This window comes from Wolffia australiana, chromosome 3, assembly GCF_029677425.1.
Source record: "Wolffia australiana isolate 7733 chromosome 3, ASM2967742v1".
NCBI classification, from domain to species: domain Eukaryota; kingdom Viridiplantae; phylum Streptophyta; class Magnoliopsida; order Alismatales; family Araceae; genus Wolffia; species Wolffia australiana.
Genome location: NC_135837.1, coordinates 9,291,808 through 9,311,646, shown reverse-complemented (window position 1 = coordinate 9,311,646; position 19,839 = coordinate 9,291,808). Strand labels below are relative to the sequence as shown.

Genomic DNA, 19,839 nt, shown 5'->3' with positions numbered 1-19,839 from the left:
TTTTTAATGGAAAAAATCAGAGTTGAGCCTGTCGTGCAATTCATAAAAAATTCAGAATAAAGAGCAGTAAAAATCATAAGCTTATGCGTTCATGTAATTTTCTTGATATGTGTATATCTTTCTATTTCATATGCTTATCCAGAGGATGGGATCCAGCCGACGTGGCGGACATGTCAGCATCCACGTGGACGATCCAGACTGGTTGGAAAGGCCACGTAGTTGCCTAAGAGGCAGTCGGAAGTAGTATAAATAAGGGGAGATGGGGGAAGGGCGGGAAGGGGAAGATGAAGAGAGTAGTAGTGGCAATGGCCGCGATCGCTGCCTTGGCTGCGGCCGTGGTACTCTGGCGACGGTGGAAGTGGAGTGACGAGAAGGATCTAGCGGGGGAAGTGGAGAAGGATGGCGCTACTGAGAATTTGTGCTTGTTGGAGTTCGAGAAGAAGCCTCAGAAATCATTCAGGCGAGTGCTTGCTGATAATTCCTACAAGGCCTTCAAGCATCTGAAGCGCGAGGAGGATTCTAGAGGTGCGATTAATCTCCTCTTTTGCTGGTTTTACTTGCCTTGATCCTGCTCTGGATGTTTCGCTACTTGTTTATCTTTTGGTGATATCATCATTTAATTGCTCAAAATTTTAATCTACCTTTTTGATTCGCTGCATCTTTGAAACCTTGAATGTTGAAGGCACGATTACTCTGATTTGTAATCCTCGAAACCAGCTCTAACACTCAATCTCGAGGCTCAGCTTGTCAGTCATCAACCTTTTGGAACCGCCTGCTTTGGTTCCGCTGTGTGAAGATAGATATATTTCTTGACATTTTTCAATCCTACTCGCCGCCAAGTACAATTATTTCATCCAACGTGGGAAATTCTTTTCTAATTCTTATCTTTCTATCAGAAATCTCCAGTGAAAGACATGCGTTTGAATATGAAATCACACTTCTACTGGAGCAAGGCCCCGAACTTCCAAAGTTCTTTTGTAGAGACATATGCCCAGATCTCAGTGTCCCATATGTTTGGGTGTCGACTAAAGATCAGTTAGAGTCCCTCGCCAAAATTCTGCAGAATGAACATGTTTTTGCTGTTGATACGGAGCAACATAGTCTCCGATCATACTTGGGGTTCACTGCACTTATGCAGGTGAGCAGAACTCTTTTATCTTCAAATTACTCGTACGGTTATTCAGGCCAGAAAATTGAAACATGCATCTGCCCTTCACACATTCACAATACGACCTCTGAGACTTTCTGCTCTCTCCCAGATATCTACGCAGGAGCAAGATTTTTTGTTGGATACGATTGCGCTACATGATGTAATGAGCACTCTGCAGCCCGTCTTCAGTTCTCGCACGATTTGCAAGGTTGCTCAATCCGAATTTATGTTTGGGTCAATGTGGATTTTTCTATCATGTATTTGAACTTATTATTCCTGTCAGCTTCCAGTCTGCATTCACTTTATCTTCGCGAAAGTATTTTTTTATCATTGTCTGATTGGGGAGGACAAAATAGACGAGTGCTGGGTTTTTGTCCATTTTTTGGTCTTCCTTAATCTTTTTTTGCAATTATGCCACCAGAACCGTGTATCTTTGGTATTTCCACTATCTATTGACTTTTCTCGTTGATTTGTGTGAGGTGTGTCTTTCTCGTTGATTTCTCGTTGACTTTTCTCTTTGGTATTTATACTTAAACCCTTTGGAGACCCATCACCATAAAGGGTTCTTGGAGTGATCCCTGTTAAAATTGGGGATTCGAATTGTTTGAATCGAAAGAGTATTTCTCTTGGAGACTTTTTTTTTCCCATTCCAACTTTCTGGCAGGGATCGTTGGCCCGGAGATATTCAACAGTTAGTGACAGGCCATATTATGTTGCATATTTTTGGAACAAACAATTCTTATTCCTCTGTGGCGGCCTTGCTTTGTCTCGCACAATTGTCTCCAGCATTCATTTCTCCACGTCCACCTTATATTTTGCCTTACATTTTCCAATGCCCCATAAATAACATTTAAACACATGATCCTAGGCTTGAACTGTTGTGAAGAAGATTTAAGTCTTATGTTCCTCTCCGCCTCTCCTTAATCGTGCAGGTGTGATATGATTCCATTATTCACCTACATAAGGAGGAGACACAAAGCATAAAAATAAGGATTTGCTGGCACATGGCCCATTAACGAGTAAACACTGATCAGGGATGGTTAGACTGTAAGAGTAGTTGAGGTGTTTTGATTTTCAAGTTAAAAAGAGGGACCAACGAGAAATGGAGCATCATCTTGTGGTGTTGGAGAATTGGGTGGGCCTCTGCCTAACGCATGGGAGCGGTACACTGCATGGGCTCTGGGAGTTGAGTGTTGATACACAACATTTCTTCTCCAAGCATTACCAGAGGAAGAAGAGTAGACACGTGTGAGAAGACTTCATGTTGACTGAACACATGAGGGAATGGTTATAAATAAAGTGAAGCGGGAAAGAGCAGGGCACGACTCATTCTTTCAATTATTCAGTTGCTAAGAGCAGACTGAGGGCTGGGGAGCAGGATCGGGCCTGCAAATCAGAAAGGGGGAGCTCACAGGAGACCTCCATCATCTCTATCAACGCTCATCTTTGTCTGATCTCTCTTTATTGGCTACATTCTCTTTTCTGATTTGTGGAAGAACCTATTATCAATGTTGATCGATTGCTACTGCTAGATTTCAAATTCTGTTGAATAGATATTCGATCTGGTTTCATATCAACTGTTGAGGAAGTTAACATTATAGAGTTTATTTTTAAAAAAGTTAATGTTATAGAGGTACATCTTAGTCCTCTAATTGGCAGATCAGTGGGCCTGAAGGGCTACGGCACGTGTTTTTTTTGAAGTGGACTCTGATATGAACCTAGGTGTTCTATTCGGGAGAGAGAGAGGAAGAAGAGAAAAATGGCTCAATGGATTTTGGGAAGAGGAATGTGCGGCTGGATGGACATTGTCGGTGAAGATATGAGGTGGAATGGGCATCTTGAGGAGAGATAGCAGTACAATGGTCCTCAACAATAGGGAGCCAGAGGTGGAGTGGATGTCAACTTGAGAGAAGGTTGCCGGCGGGATGGGCTCTGACTGGAAGGAAAGAGAAACTTTAAATTCTATAACTTCTTGGCTGTCCTCCTAAAAGGGAGGTTCAAAGGGAAATGCATAAAATGGTAAGACTAAATGCCCCATAAAAAGGGTAATACTGAAGGGAAATACATAAAGTGGCCTGAATGGACAGAAATACCCTCGCAGGCGTTGTGCATTGTATTAGATCCCATATTATAAGTAGAATTTCCCGGGGTAGAGAAGTGAAATGGGAAGGATCGGAGAGGAGGCCGAGCAGAGGGGTTAGGGATCAGCCGAGGACGAGTGGCCTGAAGATGCGGTGATGCAGAAACGATCACGAGGACGGGGATCGTGGAGGGAGATGGAGCGTGGGTGTAAGAAGAGACGAGAGGGAAGGGAAAACCAACGATCACTTAAGAACCAACTTCCAGTCTGCCTCCCAGAAGGAGGGCTGTGCTATTTAAAGGAAACATAGAGGGAAATGGCAAAATGACGAGAATGCCCCCAACACAGGCCCGGGGAATCCTATCACAATCCTCACCTCTGAGTTGGAATGGAGACCGTGTACAAGGAGAAAGGGTCCCCAAAGACTAGGATTCTGTTAGACCCATTCACTCGCAAAAGGCAGATGACAAAGTCCGTGGAGAGGGATTCCCATGGATGACTTGACTGTAGCAGTGGCTCCATTGTCCTTCCCACCTTTGCCTGCTCTATCTTGTGTTGTTGCCTCCCCAAACGGGACCAAAAAGATGCCTCGATGGCCTAATGCATACCGAGTCAGTGGTAGTTACGAGATAGAAGCGCCAGCGCGTGTTATTGCCTTAGGTGTCCAGCATGGGGTGCGACGTGCACCTCGTATTAAAGTTGGCGCCATAACTTGCCGCAGGTAGCGTATATGGTGTGTTCTTGTGCATGTGAGGATGCCATCCTCTTCCTATGACTGCATGGTCTCATCTGTGTTGGCATGCTTGGTGATACATATAACCTTTGGACCATCCTTCAAAGCAGACCAAATCTCTTTCAGAATGGTCCCCCTGAACTCCTGATTGGGCTGCTTCAAGTATTTCAGGTTCATTGTAGTTGAGAGCATCACCCACCAGATTGGCCCACCTTGGCTTGTACTTCATGTTGAAGTTGAACTCCTCCAAGAAGTTTTGCTAGTGTGCCTGCCTCAAAATCAATTTTATTAGGACTCTTTGAAACTTGTGGCCACGCTGTTAATGTAGACTACGAAGCTGCCCCTGAGAAGGTCCTGACGCCACACCCATAGTCAGTACACCGCAGCTGTCATCTCTCTGTGTCTTTCAACTTGTGACCCACAATATGCCGCTGGATTCCCAGATTGCATCAAAATGCCTCCCAAAAAGTCACAAGCGTTGGTGTACTTCATAGGGCTGATCAAACTTGGGCAAGCTAAGGATTTGCTAACTCATCACAACTCTCTTTGGATCCTTGAAAATTGTCTGGCACCGCTCCACCCAGCGCCATTTAACATCATTCTTCAAGAGATCTGTCAATGGCATTACTATTTGTGAGAAGGCCTTAATGAACTTCCAACAATAATTCACTAGCCCTAGAAAGGAATGCAACTCCGACACTCATTTTAGTGCTGGCTAGTCTTGTATATTGTGGACTGTAGACATATTCATCTGCACACTATTCTTGTCGACCAGATGCCCTTAAAACTCACCTCGTCCAAACAAAATTTGCATTTAATGTGGTTGAGGTAAAGTTGATGCTCACTCAACTTTGGCAACAACTTGTGCATGTGCTTGTTATGATCATCTAGGTTACGACCATACAGTATCATCCAAGTATACCACAAGGAAGTCATCAATGTTGTCTCGAAAGATAAAATTCATTAAATTGCAAAATGTTGTAGGAGAACTAGTTAGCCCGAAGGGCATAACAGTGAATTCCAAAGATCCATAGCATATTACGCACATCGTCTTCTGTGCATTGTCCTCTTTGATCAGACTTGCTGGTACTTGCTTGTCAAGTCCATCTGGAAGAAGTAAAGTGCATCCTCCAGATGAGGATTGAACAGTTCCTCGACTTTTGAGACCAAGTCCTTCATGACAACCTTATTGAACATGAGACAGTCCATACAACTCTCAAATGATTCATCCTTATTTTGGAAGAGGACCTGCAACCAAATGGTGCCTTGGATGGGCAGATGTGCCTGCCTGAAGTAGTTGATGGGGCTATTCCCGTAGCCCACCAAAGTATGTTGGTGGCATCTTGTAGGGGGTGCACGCTAGTGGGTGCACCCCTGACATGAGCTTAACTTTGTGTTCCGCCTCCTGCTTGGGAGGCATGGGGGCTGGGAGATCCTTGGGTAATTTATCAGCATACTCATAGACACATCCATGGTTGTTTGCAGCATTTTCCCAGTTGCAATGCAGGGGCCCAGTTCCCTGTCCTTCCTGTTGATGACCAACATCATGTGGGCTTGTGTACTCTGAGGACGCAATGTCTCCTCTTGTTCTGGTTCTCGTCAAGAGACGAGGAAGGTTTCTTCCCCCTTGTGCAGGATGTTTGGATCCTTCTAGGAACATCGTGCCACAGTAGTTAGATAATACCACCAATCTTGCACTGATGTGGTCCAGCCCTAGAGCGGTAATGAAGTTATCAATTGGCAAGAACATGAAGCTGATGTGGCTTTCCCACATGCTCACCTGCAACACCACGTGTTTGGCCTGGCCAACATGGTCGTTGGCTTTCGAATTTACAGCCTTGATCTTCCCCATGCCCTGAGACAAAGTCAGACCAAGTCGCTTTGCCTTTTTAACAAAGTCAATATGTGTGGGATTGATATCAATCATGCCTACAGAGGGGTGATCATTGATGTGGATGATGAGAGGTATGATGCCAAGCTCATCGCTAGGATTGGGGAACCTCCCTGGAGCGCAACAAGAATTGGTGGGGGGCAGTAGGGGGTTCAGCGTCACCCTGATGGAAATCAGTCTTGCTTTTTACGATCACCCTTGGTCGTCGCTGCTGATTAAGGTAACACCTTCCCTTTGTTGCGACCCTTACCATTTTTCTGAACTCTGCCACCTTGGCCAGAAGATTCAGGAGGGTCGGAGCAGGCAACATCTGCTTACCGCCCCCTTAGGTTTGATGGTCCTCTCTGCCCATTAGTCCACCAAGCTTTCCAGGACAGCATGAGCTGTCACAGCGGATGTCACAGTGGGACATGGAGCAATGGCGACCCGGTGGAGCAATGCCAGCTGTCACAGCTGGCAGTGTGTAAATTTTTTCTCTAGGAGCTCAAATACAACCTGAATAATGACAACACACATATTAAAGCCTTTGCTGACAAAAAGCAAGGGACACCCAGTATGAAGTTGCGCATTAAGTATACATGATGCTCTGGCTATACTGAATGAATTCAGTATGTGCACTGCTATCTGATCCATCGCCCAATATTATGGGCTTTACTTGATCACCTCAAAGAGGGGCTTTCATCAACCCTACTGGCGGTGTCTATGTGGAGCATTTGGGGATAGCACTCACCCTGCTTCTTTATCAGATCTTCCCCTTTATCCCTCCCTCACCATCTCTCTCTCTCTCTTGCCTTATTTCATCCATCCGCTCTCTTCCCTTTTGTTAAATGTAAAGGCGGATCTATAAGCCCAAGAATGTTTATTTTTTATTTTTCTTATCGGATCCAGGCAGATCCAGTAGCGGGTCCAGGTAGACCCATTACCCAAATCCTTATCGGATTCGGGTAAGTTATAACGGCTAATTTTATAGCCGTTATAACACTAGCCGTTATTAACGGCTAGTTAATTCTCCTATAAAAGGAGAGGTACCTAGGCATGTTGTGGGTAACCTTTTATGGTGAAATATATTGATTTCCTTCCTTGTCTCTTCTCCCTTCTCTCTGATTATTATCTCTACATCCCCACTGAGCAAAGAGTCAAGTCGACATGGTATCAGAGCCATCAAGCGATCTCTGAAGACTGTTTTTTCTGCTCCAAAGTCATCCCACGGGAGGACCATTGTTTCTGATCTAAAAGCTCCAAGCTCCAGAGGTTGCTATTAAGGGAGAAACTCATCCTACGGGAAGATCCTCTCCTATATTGCTGGAGCTGAAGAATCTCTACAAGAAGTTTTTCAGGATATATGGCAGGCGAAGCTGGAAAAGTTGCCTCTCAGGTGGTGTCATCAGAACATCAGATTCCACCTGCTGAAAGGTGGATCATGCAATTTCCAGTTATTGCCAAATGCAACATATTCAATGGCAATAATCTATTATTATGGGAGAGGAACATCCAGGCCGTCCTAAAGCCTAGGAAGCTCACTCATCATCTCTTTGAAAGTCCTCCAGATGAAGATCACCCAAGTTTTCCAAGATGGGTAACTGAAGAAGAGTTTGTCTTCGCCTGGATGCTAGATTCTATAGCATCTGAACAGCTTACCAGTCTCTCTTCCTATGATACAGCTAAGGAATTATGGGAAGCAATTCACCGAAATCACTCCAAGAGAGGAGACAAGGCGAAAATACTGGATCTCATTGTACAAGCATAGACTCTCAAGCAAGAAGATATGGATGTCCTAACTTATTCAAACAAGTTAAGGGTAATCCATAATGAGTTGGACCACTGCCGACCACCTTCTATTGATCCAATCGCCAGAGCTCATCAGGCTACTGATCGATTGTGTCAACTCTTACAAGGACTCAGACCTGAATTCGAGCTCATAAGGAGTCAACTATACAAAAGGGAGGAAGAGCCTACGTTCGACCAGGCAGTTTCCAAAGCCATACAAGAAGAGAGTCGCTTAAAGGCAAACCGTGGTGTCATCGAGAACACTGCATATGCTACTAAAGGCCAACATACTCCTGGCCAAACTGGGACTGAAAAGGTCAACCGAGAAGATCTGGTCTGCACCTACTGCAAGAAAAGGGGCCACACTAGAGATAAATGTTGGAAGCTTCATGGAAAACCTTCACACATTGCCAGAGCCCACTTAGCACAGCAAGGAGCAGCAGACTCAAACAACCTCCCTTCAGCCCAAGACCTCCAAAAGATGATCCAAGAATTTCAAGCTATGAAGTCAATCATCTCAGGAGGTGCAGTCATTGGATCCACATCCATGGCTAATACTGGTAAAGGGGAAATACTTACCCATATTACATTGTTTACTAGGAATCCAGAAAAGGCCTGGATCCTAGATTCAGAACAACAGACCATATGTCATCAAGAAGAGAAATCTTCACGACATATGAAAAAATTGCTCCTGGAAAACACGCTCAAACTGCTGATGGTACCCTACTTCAAGTAGAAGGCATTGGTAGTGCGAACATCCAACCCATTGGTGAGATAACCGATGTGTTACATGTCCCAAAATTGTTTGTAAGCCTAGTCTCAGTGCAAAAGCTTGCAAAGATAAGGGAATATAATATAATGTTTGATAATTTGGATGCCTATTTATGTCATAAGGATCAAGGGTGGAAGATTGGACTAGCTAAAGTTCAAAACGGCCTCTACTATCTACCCTGGACATTACCTAGCACCCTGATGAAAGACAACCCCAAGGTGGCAACAGTAGCACCCCGAGACTCTATCATGGAGATTCATCAAAGGATGGGTCATCCCTCCTTCCATCTTCTAAAACGCATGTACCCACACTTATGTGAACATATTTCAGTGGAACATATCATTTGTGAATCTTGTCAATTAGGGAAATTCAAGAGGGTTCCTTACCCATCGAGTGAAACCAGAATGACCAAACCGTTTCAGAATATCCATTGTGATGTATGGGGACCATCCCCACACATAGATATACTGGGACATCGTTACTTTCTTGTGTGCACTGATGACTTCAGTCGATATAGTTGGGTATTCTTACTCAAAAATAAGACTGAAGTTAGTCAGAACCTAAAGGGACTGTGTAACCTTATTCGTAGACAGTTTGGTGATCCAGTTCAAGGAGTCAGGACTGACAATGCCAAGGATTTCCTTAATAACGAGCTTAGGGAATTTTTCAGATCCGAAGGGATAAGACATGAAACTTCGTGTGCTTATACCCCACAGCAAAATGGTCTTGCCGAAAGGAAAATAGGGGATATCGTAGATAAGGGGAGAACTCTCCTTATTCATGGAAATGTCCCTGCAAACCTGTGGGGGTTTGCAGTAATGACATCCACTCACCTCATAAATAGACTACCCTCAAAAACTATAGCATTCAAAAGCCCTCTAGAGTTACTGGAAAACCACTATCCAACGGTAAAACTGAAAACTGGTTTACCCGTAAAGATTTTTGGATGTGTTGGCTATGTATATAACCATACATATAAACACAACAAATGGTCGACAAAAAGACTTAAATGCGTCTTTGTTGGATATTCTGTTACCCAGAAAGGACACAAGATGTATCATCCCATTACTAGGAAATATATGGTCACCAAAGATGTAGTATTTGATGAAAAACTACTTTACTACAAGCCAAGGGGTACTGAGAGTCATAAAGACACACATCACCTACTTATGAGTGAAGATGGTAGTCTCTCCCTGGAAAATAATGGAATCCAACCTGATCAGGCGACTTCCCCTACTCCTGCAATGGAGTTACCTACTTTCATAACTGAGAATGAGGAAGAACCACCCTGCGATGATCCAGGCATTTCCAGGAGAACACATGACTAATCTGAACCCCATTTTGTATCTCCATACCCAAAATATTATAAGAGGAAGAGAAAGGAAAATCACAAAGGGATCTCGGATTTGGGTGAAGGGGGAGAAATTTCGACTCAAGGGGGAGAAATGACATGTGTAGAAAATCTTGGAGAGAATGATTGGCCAATCGCAGTAAGAAAAGGAACTAGGAACTGTGTGAAACCAATTCCTTATTCAATACTAAATTACCTAAACTATCAAAAGGTATCACCTAGTTACAAGGTTTTTCTCACCAAAATCCAAGATATACCTATTCCAAAATCTCCACAGGAAGCTATGAAGAATGTCAGATGGAAAAAAGCAATGGACGAGGAAATGAATGCACTAATACAGAACAATACATGGGAACTTGTGGACCGACCCAGGGATAAAAGATCGGTAGGGTGTAAATGGGTCTTTACACTCAAATGCAGGTCAGATGGCAGTCTTGAAAGATATAAGGCTAGACTTGTAGCTAGGGGGTATACTCAAACCTATGGAATCGACTATCAGGAGACATTTGCTCCTGTAGCAAAAATGAACTCCATCAGAATCTTAATATCACTAGCAGTCAATCTAGACTGGCCTCTAAATCAGTATGATATAAAAAATGCTTTCCTTCATGACGACCTAAAGGAAGAAATCTACATGGATGTTCCACCAGGCTATGAAGGGAAACAAGTCAAGGCAAGGTATGTAGACTAAGAAAGGCCCTGTATGGATTAAAGCAATCGCCTAGAGCATGGTTTGGAAGATTTACCCAAACCATGAAGAATCTTGGATATAAGCAATGTAATGGGGAACACACCATGTTCCTTAAGGAAACATCTCACAGAATGATAACAATCTTGATAGTATATGTGGATGATATCATAATTACAGGGAACAACCTAGAAGAAATGAAAATTCTCGAACAGCACCTGGATGAGAACTTCCAAGTTAAACAATTGGGGCCTCTAAAGTATTTCTTAGGAATAGAGTTTGCACGCTCAAGCAAAGGAATTCTGATGACACAGCAAAAATACATTCTAGAACTATTAGAAGAAACAAAGCATATCAATTGCCACATAAATGAAACACCAATTGAAGTCAATCATAAATTAACTATCAATGAGGATGAACCTAGAGTAGATGTTAACTCATATCAAAGTATTGTTGGAAAACTCTTATATCTGTCACATACCAGACCAGATATTTGTTATGCAGTAAATGTCTTAAGTCAATTTATGCACTCACCCAGAAACTCTCATTTTCAAGCTGTACATAGAATTCTCAGGTACCTAAAGGGAACTCCAGGACTGGGCATCGCCTACCGGAAAACAGGTAAAATTGACCTTACTTTATACACTGATTCTGACTATGCGGGGTCTCGTCTTGATTACAGGTCAACTACTGGGTATTGTACAATACTTGGAGGAAACCTGGTGACTTGGAGAAGCAAGAAGCAAAGTGTTGTATCCAAGTCAAGTACGGAAGCTGAATTTCGTGCTATGTCAAAAGGGACTGACGAAGTCATGTGGATTAAACATATGCTGGAAGATCTAAAGGTCAACTATATAAGCCCAATTGTCATCCGCTGCGACAACAAATCTGCAATTAGTATAGCACATGACCCAGTTGATCACGACAAGATGAAGCATGTCAACATCGACCGTTTCTATATTCAAGATCACTTGGAACGAGGGATACTAAAGACAGAGCATGTCAAGTCTGAAGAGCAATGCGCAGACATCTTTACAAAGGGTCTGCCTACCAAGAGTCTTCAACATTTGATATCCAAGCTTGGAATGGCAAATATCCATTCCTACACTTGAGGGGGTTTGTTAAATGTAAAGGCGGATCTATAAGCCCAAGAATGTTTATTTTTTATTTTTCTTATCGGATCCAGGCAGATCCAGTAGCGGGTCCAGGTAGACCCATTACCCAAATCCTTATCGGATTCGGGTAAGTTATAACGGCTAATTTTATAGCCGTTATAACACTAGCCGTTATTAACGGCTAGTTAATTCTCCTATAAAAGGAGAGGTACCTAGGCATGTTGTGGGTAACCTTTTATGGTGAAATAGATTGATTTCCTTCCTTGTCTCTTCTCCCTTCTCTCTGACTATTATCTCTACATCCCCACTGAGCAAAGAGTCAAGTCGACACCTTTGAACTGGAGCTACGTGGAAGTTGGCTGTAGTGTCAATCAGGATGATCCATTATTACGGACACTGTACCACAAGTGAAGGTGCTGATGTATGTAACTGACATAGTAGAGTTTACAAGGGAAAAAATAAAATGTAGCCCATTTTTACTGATCGGACTTCCAATTTGTTACTATTATCTAGAAAATGCATCGCTCTCCCTATTGGTCATTATATGAATATCATCACACTTCATCTTTTCTGGTGGGTTCTCTGCTTAGCTCTTTGCCTCAAAAATATTGCAGACTAACTGATAAGAGGACTCGTTTCTTGATTCTTTTTTAAAGGTCTTCCATGGATCTGACAATGATATTCTGTGGCTCCAGAGGGATTTTCATATCTATGTTGTCAATTTATTTGATACAGCAAAGGTGAGTTTGCTCCACACTGCAGTATTATATCACTCTTGATTCTTTTTCTTGGAAAATATCAAATGTAGTTTATCATGACTGTTGATATGTCACTTTTTATATGGTTAAAATAATGTTAATCTCTGGTATGGCTGAGTGGTTGTCTGAATGTGATTCATGGTTTAGAAATAAAGTTCCCTTGAATTATAAAAAATATTTCATGTCTGGTGTGTTTTTTACAAGTGTGCCGATTGCATACTTAGTTCATTATTTGAATGTGATGTACTAAGGTTCTGTGCGGTAATATCCTCTTTATTTGGTGGTTGAAACTTCTTTTTTATTTCTGAACAAGGGAATTCACATACTGATAGAACCCCATCAAAGGAGGGCAACGGAATAACAGTTTCGTGATTCAATAATGGTATAAATACCCCCAGAATGTCTTTTTTCAAAAAAAATACCCCCAAAATGTACTGAATTGGTGAGGCATTGATCATTTCACTTTCTTCCCACCTCTTACACTGCTGGTTTTTGACCAGTCCAATACTATTCCAAACTTCGACCAGTCCCTATTTGTCAAAAGAGCTCGAGCTTAGAAGTTTGGAATAGAAGAAACTCCAGATCTCGTGCCCCTCCACCAGTGCCATTCTAATCATCTGTTCTGTTGTTAGGGTTTTAAGTGATCATCCATTCTTGGAAAGGCCTGGCTTTTAAATCAGCTTACCAATAAGTGGATGGGAGCCCACTTAACTTAAAGGACTTAAACCCAGATGGGAAATTAGGCAAGTAAAAGAATGATTGAGCCACTTACAGTACATGGCCAGGCCTTCATTTACAAAGATTTAAAAGAAAAAGGATGGGCTACTTATCACCTGTGGCTCATCATACTAAAATGGATACTACATGAGACTGTCTTACAGTATTACATGCTTTGGTTTATCCTTATTGACGATTCTTCTGGAGCTCAGTAAGAGAGAGAGAGAGAGTAGAGAAGGCAGAAGAAAAATAGAAAATATATTCCAGTAATCTTTTATTACAAATCGTAACCCCTTTTATAGGGTTATAACTAGCCGTTAGTAACGACTAGTTTTAACGGCTAGTTTTAACTAGGCATTATTACTTACCCGATTTGTAATTACAAATCGGGTAATGGGCCATATGGACCCGATAGTGTTCAGTATGCCTTTATTTTTGGCCCGATAGATTTTTACATTGTTTTCTTGGCTTATTTATGCCCGTACATTCAACACTCCCCCTCAAGTGCAGGAATTTATATTTGCCATTCCAAGCTTGGATATCAAATATTGTAGGCTCTTGAGGGCAGTAGGAGGAGGCATGGCATGGCCAATTCACGGCGGCAGTAAGGTTGACACGAAATGATGGTTTGGGGATGGTTATAGCTTTAGTGTATGGACCTGTGAACGTCAGTCTGAGGGAAGGGCTATGGTTGGAGATGGCGGAACTTGTGGAAAAATTCCGAGGGATGCCATTGTTGATCGGGAGGGATTTTAATGTGATCTTGAGGGCAGATGATAGGCCTAATGGAGGGGGGGGGGCGAGACCAAGGGTTGGAGGAGTTCTGAGCGTTTTTGGCGGAAGCATGGCTGCAAGAGATGGGGCCAAGTGACTGTTGTTTCACATGGAGGAGTTCGGGGAGAGCATCTTATAAGTCCCGGTTGGATAGGTTCTTATGCTCAGTGGAGTTGATGGAGAGGTTCCCGGGGGCAGATGTAAGAGCCCTGCCTAGGCCTATATCGGACCATACACCGATCATGTGGCAGTCCCATGAGGGCCATGGGCGGACCACATACTTTAAATTTGACAAGTCATGGTTACGAGAAGGGGGTTTCAAAGAGGAGGTAAAGGACATATGGCGGACACATTCGGAGTAGGAGCCAGGGGCGAGCAGATTGGCATCTCACATTGATGGGCTGAGAGATCACTTGAAAAGCTACAGAAGGAGGATAAGGGAGGCGAGATGTAAAGTGAGAGTCGAGGCCCTCACAAGAATTACAGAACTGGATGAGTTGGAGGACGGTCGGGCATTAATGGGTGTGGAGATTCAGGAGCCAAAGAAGTGGAGATGTGTGGTGGCAGAAGAGGATAGGAAGGAGGAAATGGATTGGAGACAAAGATCCCGGCAGCTATGGCTAAAGGAGGGGGATGCAAACACGAGGTTTTTCCACCTTGCAGCAAATGGCCGAAGAAGAGTGAATCAGATATTATCAGTGCAGGTCGGTTCGCAAAGGGTTACAGGGACACAGGCAGTGGGTCGAGCAATGGCAGAGCACTTTAGATCGATGTCACGGCAGGGGGGTCGGAACAGTTGGCGGTGGACGGGACAAGGGGCGTCTCAGTCAACGCAAGGGCAGAGAGATGGTCTGGTGGGTCCTTTGATATGGAGGAGGTTCGGGCAGCTATGGCAGGGCTGAATGGCAAAGGCGCCCCAGGACCAGACGGCATATCAGTGTTTTTCTACAAGGAGTTCTGGAGTGAGGTTAAAGATGATGTGTTCGCCAAATTGGGGGAGCTCAGGAGCCCTCAAGCTAATATGGAAAGGATAAATAAATCCTTCTTATTCTTACTACCGAAGCGGCAAGGAGCTGAAAATGTTGGCGACTACCGGCCCATGTCGTTATCCAACTCCATATATCTTATTGTGGCAAAGGTACTGGCTAATCGATTACAAGGGGTACTTGGGGACTTGATTGGGCCGTTTCAGTCTGCTTTTGTTCCGGGGAGACAGCTGGTGGATTGTGCAGTCCTGGCAGGGGAGATTATTGCTTCGTGGAAGAAGAATGGAACCAAGGGGTTCATGTGGAAGGTAGATTTTGCGAAGGCATATGATTCTTTGGATTGGCGGTTCCTATGGGCAGCGTTACGAAGGAGGGGTTTCCCGGAGGAATGGATCAAATGGGTGAAGCGATGCGTGACGTCTCAGTCGTTTGCCGTGTTGGTAAATGGACGCCCAGAAGGGGGGTGGATCAGACCGCAGAGAGGGCTCAGACAAGGGTGTCCACTAGCGCCGATGCTTTTTGTTCTGGCAGCTGATGTATTAGCCAGAAGTACTTCTTTGGTATGTGGAAGGGGTTGTACTAAAGGTTTTCAGACGCCGAGCCAGCCATTGGGCATCCCTCTGCTACAATATGCCGATGATACACTGTTCTTCATCGAGGGATCGGTAGAGGAGGCCAAGAATTTGGCGGCAATCTTGCGGGTGTTCGCAGAGTGTTCGGGACTGCACATCAACAGAGGAAAATCGGAATTTGTGGGTTTCGGCCTCTCGATGGAGGAGACCCAGTGTGCCAGTGCGCTTGAGACGCCAGTGGGTTCACTGCCTATGAGATACCTGGGGCTACCCCTGTCGGTTGATAGCCTACAACAAGCAGACTGGCAACCAGTGTTGGAGAAGGTGGAGAGACGGTTGGAGGGGTGGAAGCAAAGAGTCTTGTCGCAAGGGGGGAGACTAGTGCTGCTGCGATCGGTATTATCAGCAATTCCAACTTTTTATCTATCTGTGTTTAAAATCCCGATGGGTGTTGAGAAACGCCTGAGCGGGATCATGCGGAGATTTTTTTGGAAGGGGGCAAATGCGGGGGAAGGACGGGTCATGGCGCTGGTGTCATCGAATGACATCTGCACGCCAGCTAAACAGGGGGGACTTGGGGTGCCTGACCTAAATACACTAAATGTGGCATTATTGACGAAATGGGTTAGACGGATTGTGGGACCGGAGGATGACTTGATTAAGGAGGTGGTGAGGGACAGATACGGATCCAATTTGGATTGGGAGAAGATGATGCGTAATGTGTTAGGGGAGTCGGCTTTTTGGAGAGGGCTGAGGAAGGTATGGACAGTGGTCAAGTAGTTTTTCCGGGCTCAATTGGGGAATGGCATCGACTTCAGGTTCTGGACGGACAATTGGTCGTCGCATGGACGACTCTGTGATCTGTTCCCTCGCCTATATTCCCTTGCCCATCACCGGCATGCCTTGGTGGAAGAGTATTGGGATGGAGTGTGGTGTCCAACTTTTGCAGCCATCTTATCTAGTCAACGGGTGGAGGATTTCTTACGCCTTCTGGAAACTCTGAGCAACTGGAGGCCAATGAAGGGGACGACAGATGGGTGGGTATGGGCATCGGGTCCGTTCTCCAGTTGGGGTGTTTACCAGATATTGAGACCACACCACTATGAGGACCCAATCATCTTAAGGGCATGTCGCTCAATTTGGAGGCAAAAGATTCCCTTAAAGGTTAGGGTGTTTGTATGGTTGCTCACCAGGAAGCGAACAATGACCCGTGTGAGACGGCGAAGGTTCTTCCCTGCTGAATCCTCACTATGCCTTGTGTGTACGGAAGAGGAAGAGGAGTGCGAGCATCTGTTCTTCCAGTGTCGGCTTGCTCGGGCGCTGTGGGCTAGCCAGGGGCTGGCAGAGGTTATGTCGAGCTCGCAGCTATGGGCCACACTGCCGCGGCGCAAGCAGGGAACTTACAAGGAGGGGGGGCTAAGATTCGCGGTGCTTTGGGCGATATGGACTCACCGCAACGAGGTCGTTTTCAAGGGGGCCGCAATGTCAGTGGAAAGGGCAAAAAATGATGTTGAGAGACTGGTTTTTTGTTGGTTTGGTCCTGGATGAGGTGTTGGATAGGGGCGGAAGGATGGGCTTTTTGGCCTAGACCCGTCCATGTGTACGGAGGGTCACCAAGCTGGGTGATCTTCTATATTATTCAAAAAAAAAAAAATATTGTAGGCTCTTGGTAGGTAGACCCTTGGTGAAGATGCCTGCACACTGTTCTTCAGAATTGACATGCTCTGTCTTCAAAATTCCTTGCTCCAAATGATCTTGAATGTAGAACCGGTCAATGTTAACATGCTTCATCTTGTTGTGATCAACTGTATCATGTGCTATGCTGATAGCAGATTTGTTGTCGCGGCGGATGACAATTGGGCTTATATAGTTAATCTTCAGATCATCTAGCACATATTTGATCCACATTACTTCATCAATTCCTTTGGACATAGCTCGAAATTCAGCTTCTGTACTGGACTTGGAGACGACACTTTGCTTCTTGCTTCTCCAAGTCACTAGGTTTCCTCCAAGTATTGTGCAATACCCAGTAGTTGACCTGTAGTCAAGACGAGACCCAGCATAGTCAGAATCAGTATATAAAATGAGGTCAAGTTTACCTGTTTTCCGGTATGCGATGCCCAGTCCTGGTGTTCCCTTTAGGTACCTGAGAATTCTGTTAACAGCTTGAAAGTGAGAGTTTCTAGGTGAGTGCATAAACTGACTTAAAACATTTACTGCATAACAAATATCTGGTCTGGTATGTGACAGATATAAGAGATTTCCAACAATACTTTGACATGAGTTAATATCTACCCTAGGTTCATCCTCATTGATAGTTAATTTATGATTAACTTCTATTGGTGTCTCATTTGTATGGCAATTCATGTGCTTTGTTTCCTCTAGAAGTTCCAAGATATATTTTTGTTGTGTCATTAAAATTCCTTCACTTGAGAGTGCAAATTCTATTCCTAGAAAATACTTTAGGGGTCCCAATTGTTTGACCCGAAAATTTGTATCTAAGTGTTGTTCAAGACCTTTAGTTTCTTCTGGATTATTTCCTGTAATTATAATATCATCAACATATACTATCAAAAATTTTATCAGTCCTTGAGTCATCTCGTTAAAAAACATACTGTGTTCACCATTACATTGTTTGTACCCAAGGTTCTTCATGGTTTGGGTGAATCTTCCAAACCATGCTCTAGGTGATTGTTTTAGCCCATATAAAGCCTTTCGAAGTCTGCATACCTTTCCTTGATTTATTTTTTCTTCATAACCTGGTGGAGCATCCATGTAGATCTCTTCTTTTAGGTCGGCATGAAGAAAAACATTTTTTATATCGTACTGATTTAAAGGCCAATCCAGATTGACTGCCAATGAGAGTAAGGTTCTGATAGTGTTGATCTTTGCTACTGGAGCAAACGTCTCCTGATAGTCAATTCCATAAGTTTGAGTGTACCCTCTAGCTACAAGTCGAGCCTTATATCTTTCTAGACTGCCATCTGCTCTACATTTGAGCGTAAATACCCATCTACAACCTACAGTTTTTTAATCCTTAGGTCGTTCCACAAGCTCCCAGGTATTGTTTTGTATTAGTGCCTTCATTTCCTCGTCCATTGCCTCTTTCCATCTGACATTCTTCATAGCTTCCTGTGGAGATTTTGGGATGGGAATATCTTGGATTTTGGTAAGAAAAACTTTGTATCTAGGTGACACCTTCTGATAGTTTAGATAATTAACCATTGAATAAGGAATTGATTTCACACAAGTTCTAGTTCCCTTCCTTAGTGCAATCGGCCAATCATCTCCTCACTATCAGTGACTCTTTCTTCATCTCCAGATATCACTCCCCCTTTATTAGAACCTTCTCCCCCTTCACCCAAGTCCGTGACTTCCTTATTCCTTTCTTTTCTTTTTCTCTGATAATATTTTGGGTATGGGGATATTGGATGTAAGACTCCTGAGTTTTCCATTGTATCTGTTCGTGAGATAGTCGGCCTTATGGGCTAATGGGCCCTATTCTATAAGCCCATTAGCCCTCTTATCATTCTCTCCCTCATAGGGGATATGTATACCCAGCCATGTACTCTATTGAGTTATGTCATTATCTTCTTCCTTCCTCTCTTGACATGGTATCAGAGCTCCAGAGCTCTTCCATCTAGGGTTTGACATCACCCTCTCGCTGTCTAGCGAACCCGGAGCGTGACCGACAGATCAGCCACAGCGCGAGCTGTAGCCAGCCCGCGGAGCTTCCGGAGAACCAGCTGCAGCCGCAGCCCTAGCCAGAACGCAGCGCAGCGAGTGCCAGCCGCACAGCCGCAGCGGCGCGCGCGCGCACAGCCGCCAGCGCCACGCAGCCGCAGCCGCAGCCGCGCGCCAGCCACAGCCGCCGCGCCGCGGCCGCAACACAAGCGCGCAGCGCGACAGCGCGCGACAGCCGCAGCCGCAGCCGCAAGCGCAGCGCAGCCGCAGCGCCGCGGCTGCAGCCGCGCAGAGCCGCGAGCCGCAGCCGCGCGCCAGCCACAGCGCGGACAGCGCAGCGCAGCGCAGCGCGCCAGCCAAAGTCGCGCGCAGCCGCAGCCAGCTGCCTCAGCCGCCGCCGAAGCAGCAGCAGAAGCCGCAGCAGCCGCCGAAGCAGCCGCCGCCACCGCAGCCGCAGCTTGCAGCCACAGCACGGGCCGCAACCTCAGTCACAACAGCCGTCTCCGTAGAGACCACGGCTCTGATGTCGGAGGAACTTTACTCCACGGGCCAGACACGTCAACCGGCCGTCCCAGATGATGGCTTCACCGATGCAGACTTTCAACGAGAACCCTTGTCACACAAGGTTACTCATTCTCTGCCGGCGGTTCCCGACACGACGTGTCTCCAGGGCCCGAATTTGTTACAGTGGCGTCACTTTGTCGAGACTACTCTCAAGGCTTGCCAACTGTTCAAGCATTGCACACAAGCCCCGCTTCCATCGACCCATCCACACTATGCGGCGTGGGAAGCCGAGGAACA

At 44.9% G+C, this 19,839-nt stretch overlaps 1 protein-coding gene across 3 annotated transcripts in view; it reads left to right on the top strand.

Moving 5' to 3' along the window:
* Nucleotides 1-246: 246 nt before the first annotated feature.
* The window catches only part of LOC144700866 (Polynucleotidyl transferase, ribonuclease H fold protein with HRDC domain-containing protein), a 52,864-nt gene continuing 33,271 nt past the window's right edge, over nucleotides 247-19,839 (top strand). For 2 of the 3 annotated variants that reach the window (XR_013580887.1, XM_078572426.1), the window contains exons 1-4: nucleotides 247-525; nucleotides 897-1,138; nucleotides 1,260-1,358; nucleotides 12,204-12,287. Coding sequence is in view for 2 of the 3 variants with exons in the window: in XM_078572426.1 (XP_078428552.1) it covers nucleotides 285-525; nucleotides 897-1,138; nucleotides 1,260-1,358; nucleotides 12,204-12,287 (666 nt within the window). In the remaining variant the exon portion in view is untranslated. The remainder of the gene's footprint in view (nucleotides 526-896; nucleotides 1,139-1,259; nucleotides 1,359-12,203; nucleotides 12,288-19,839) is intronic. The other variant, XM_078572427.1, reaches the window with a different exon arrangement.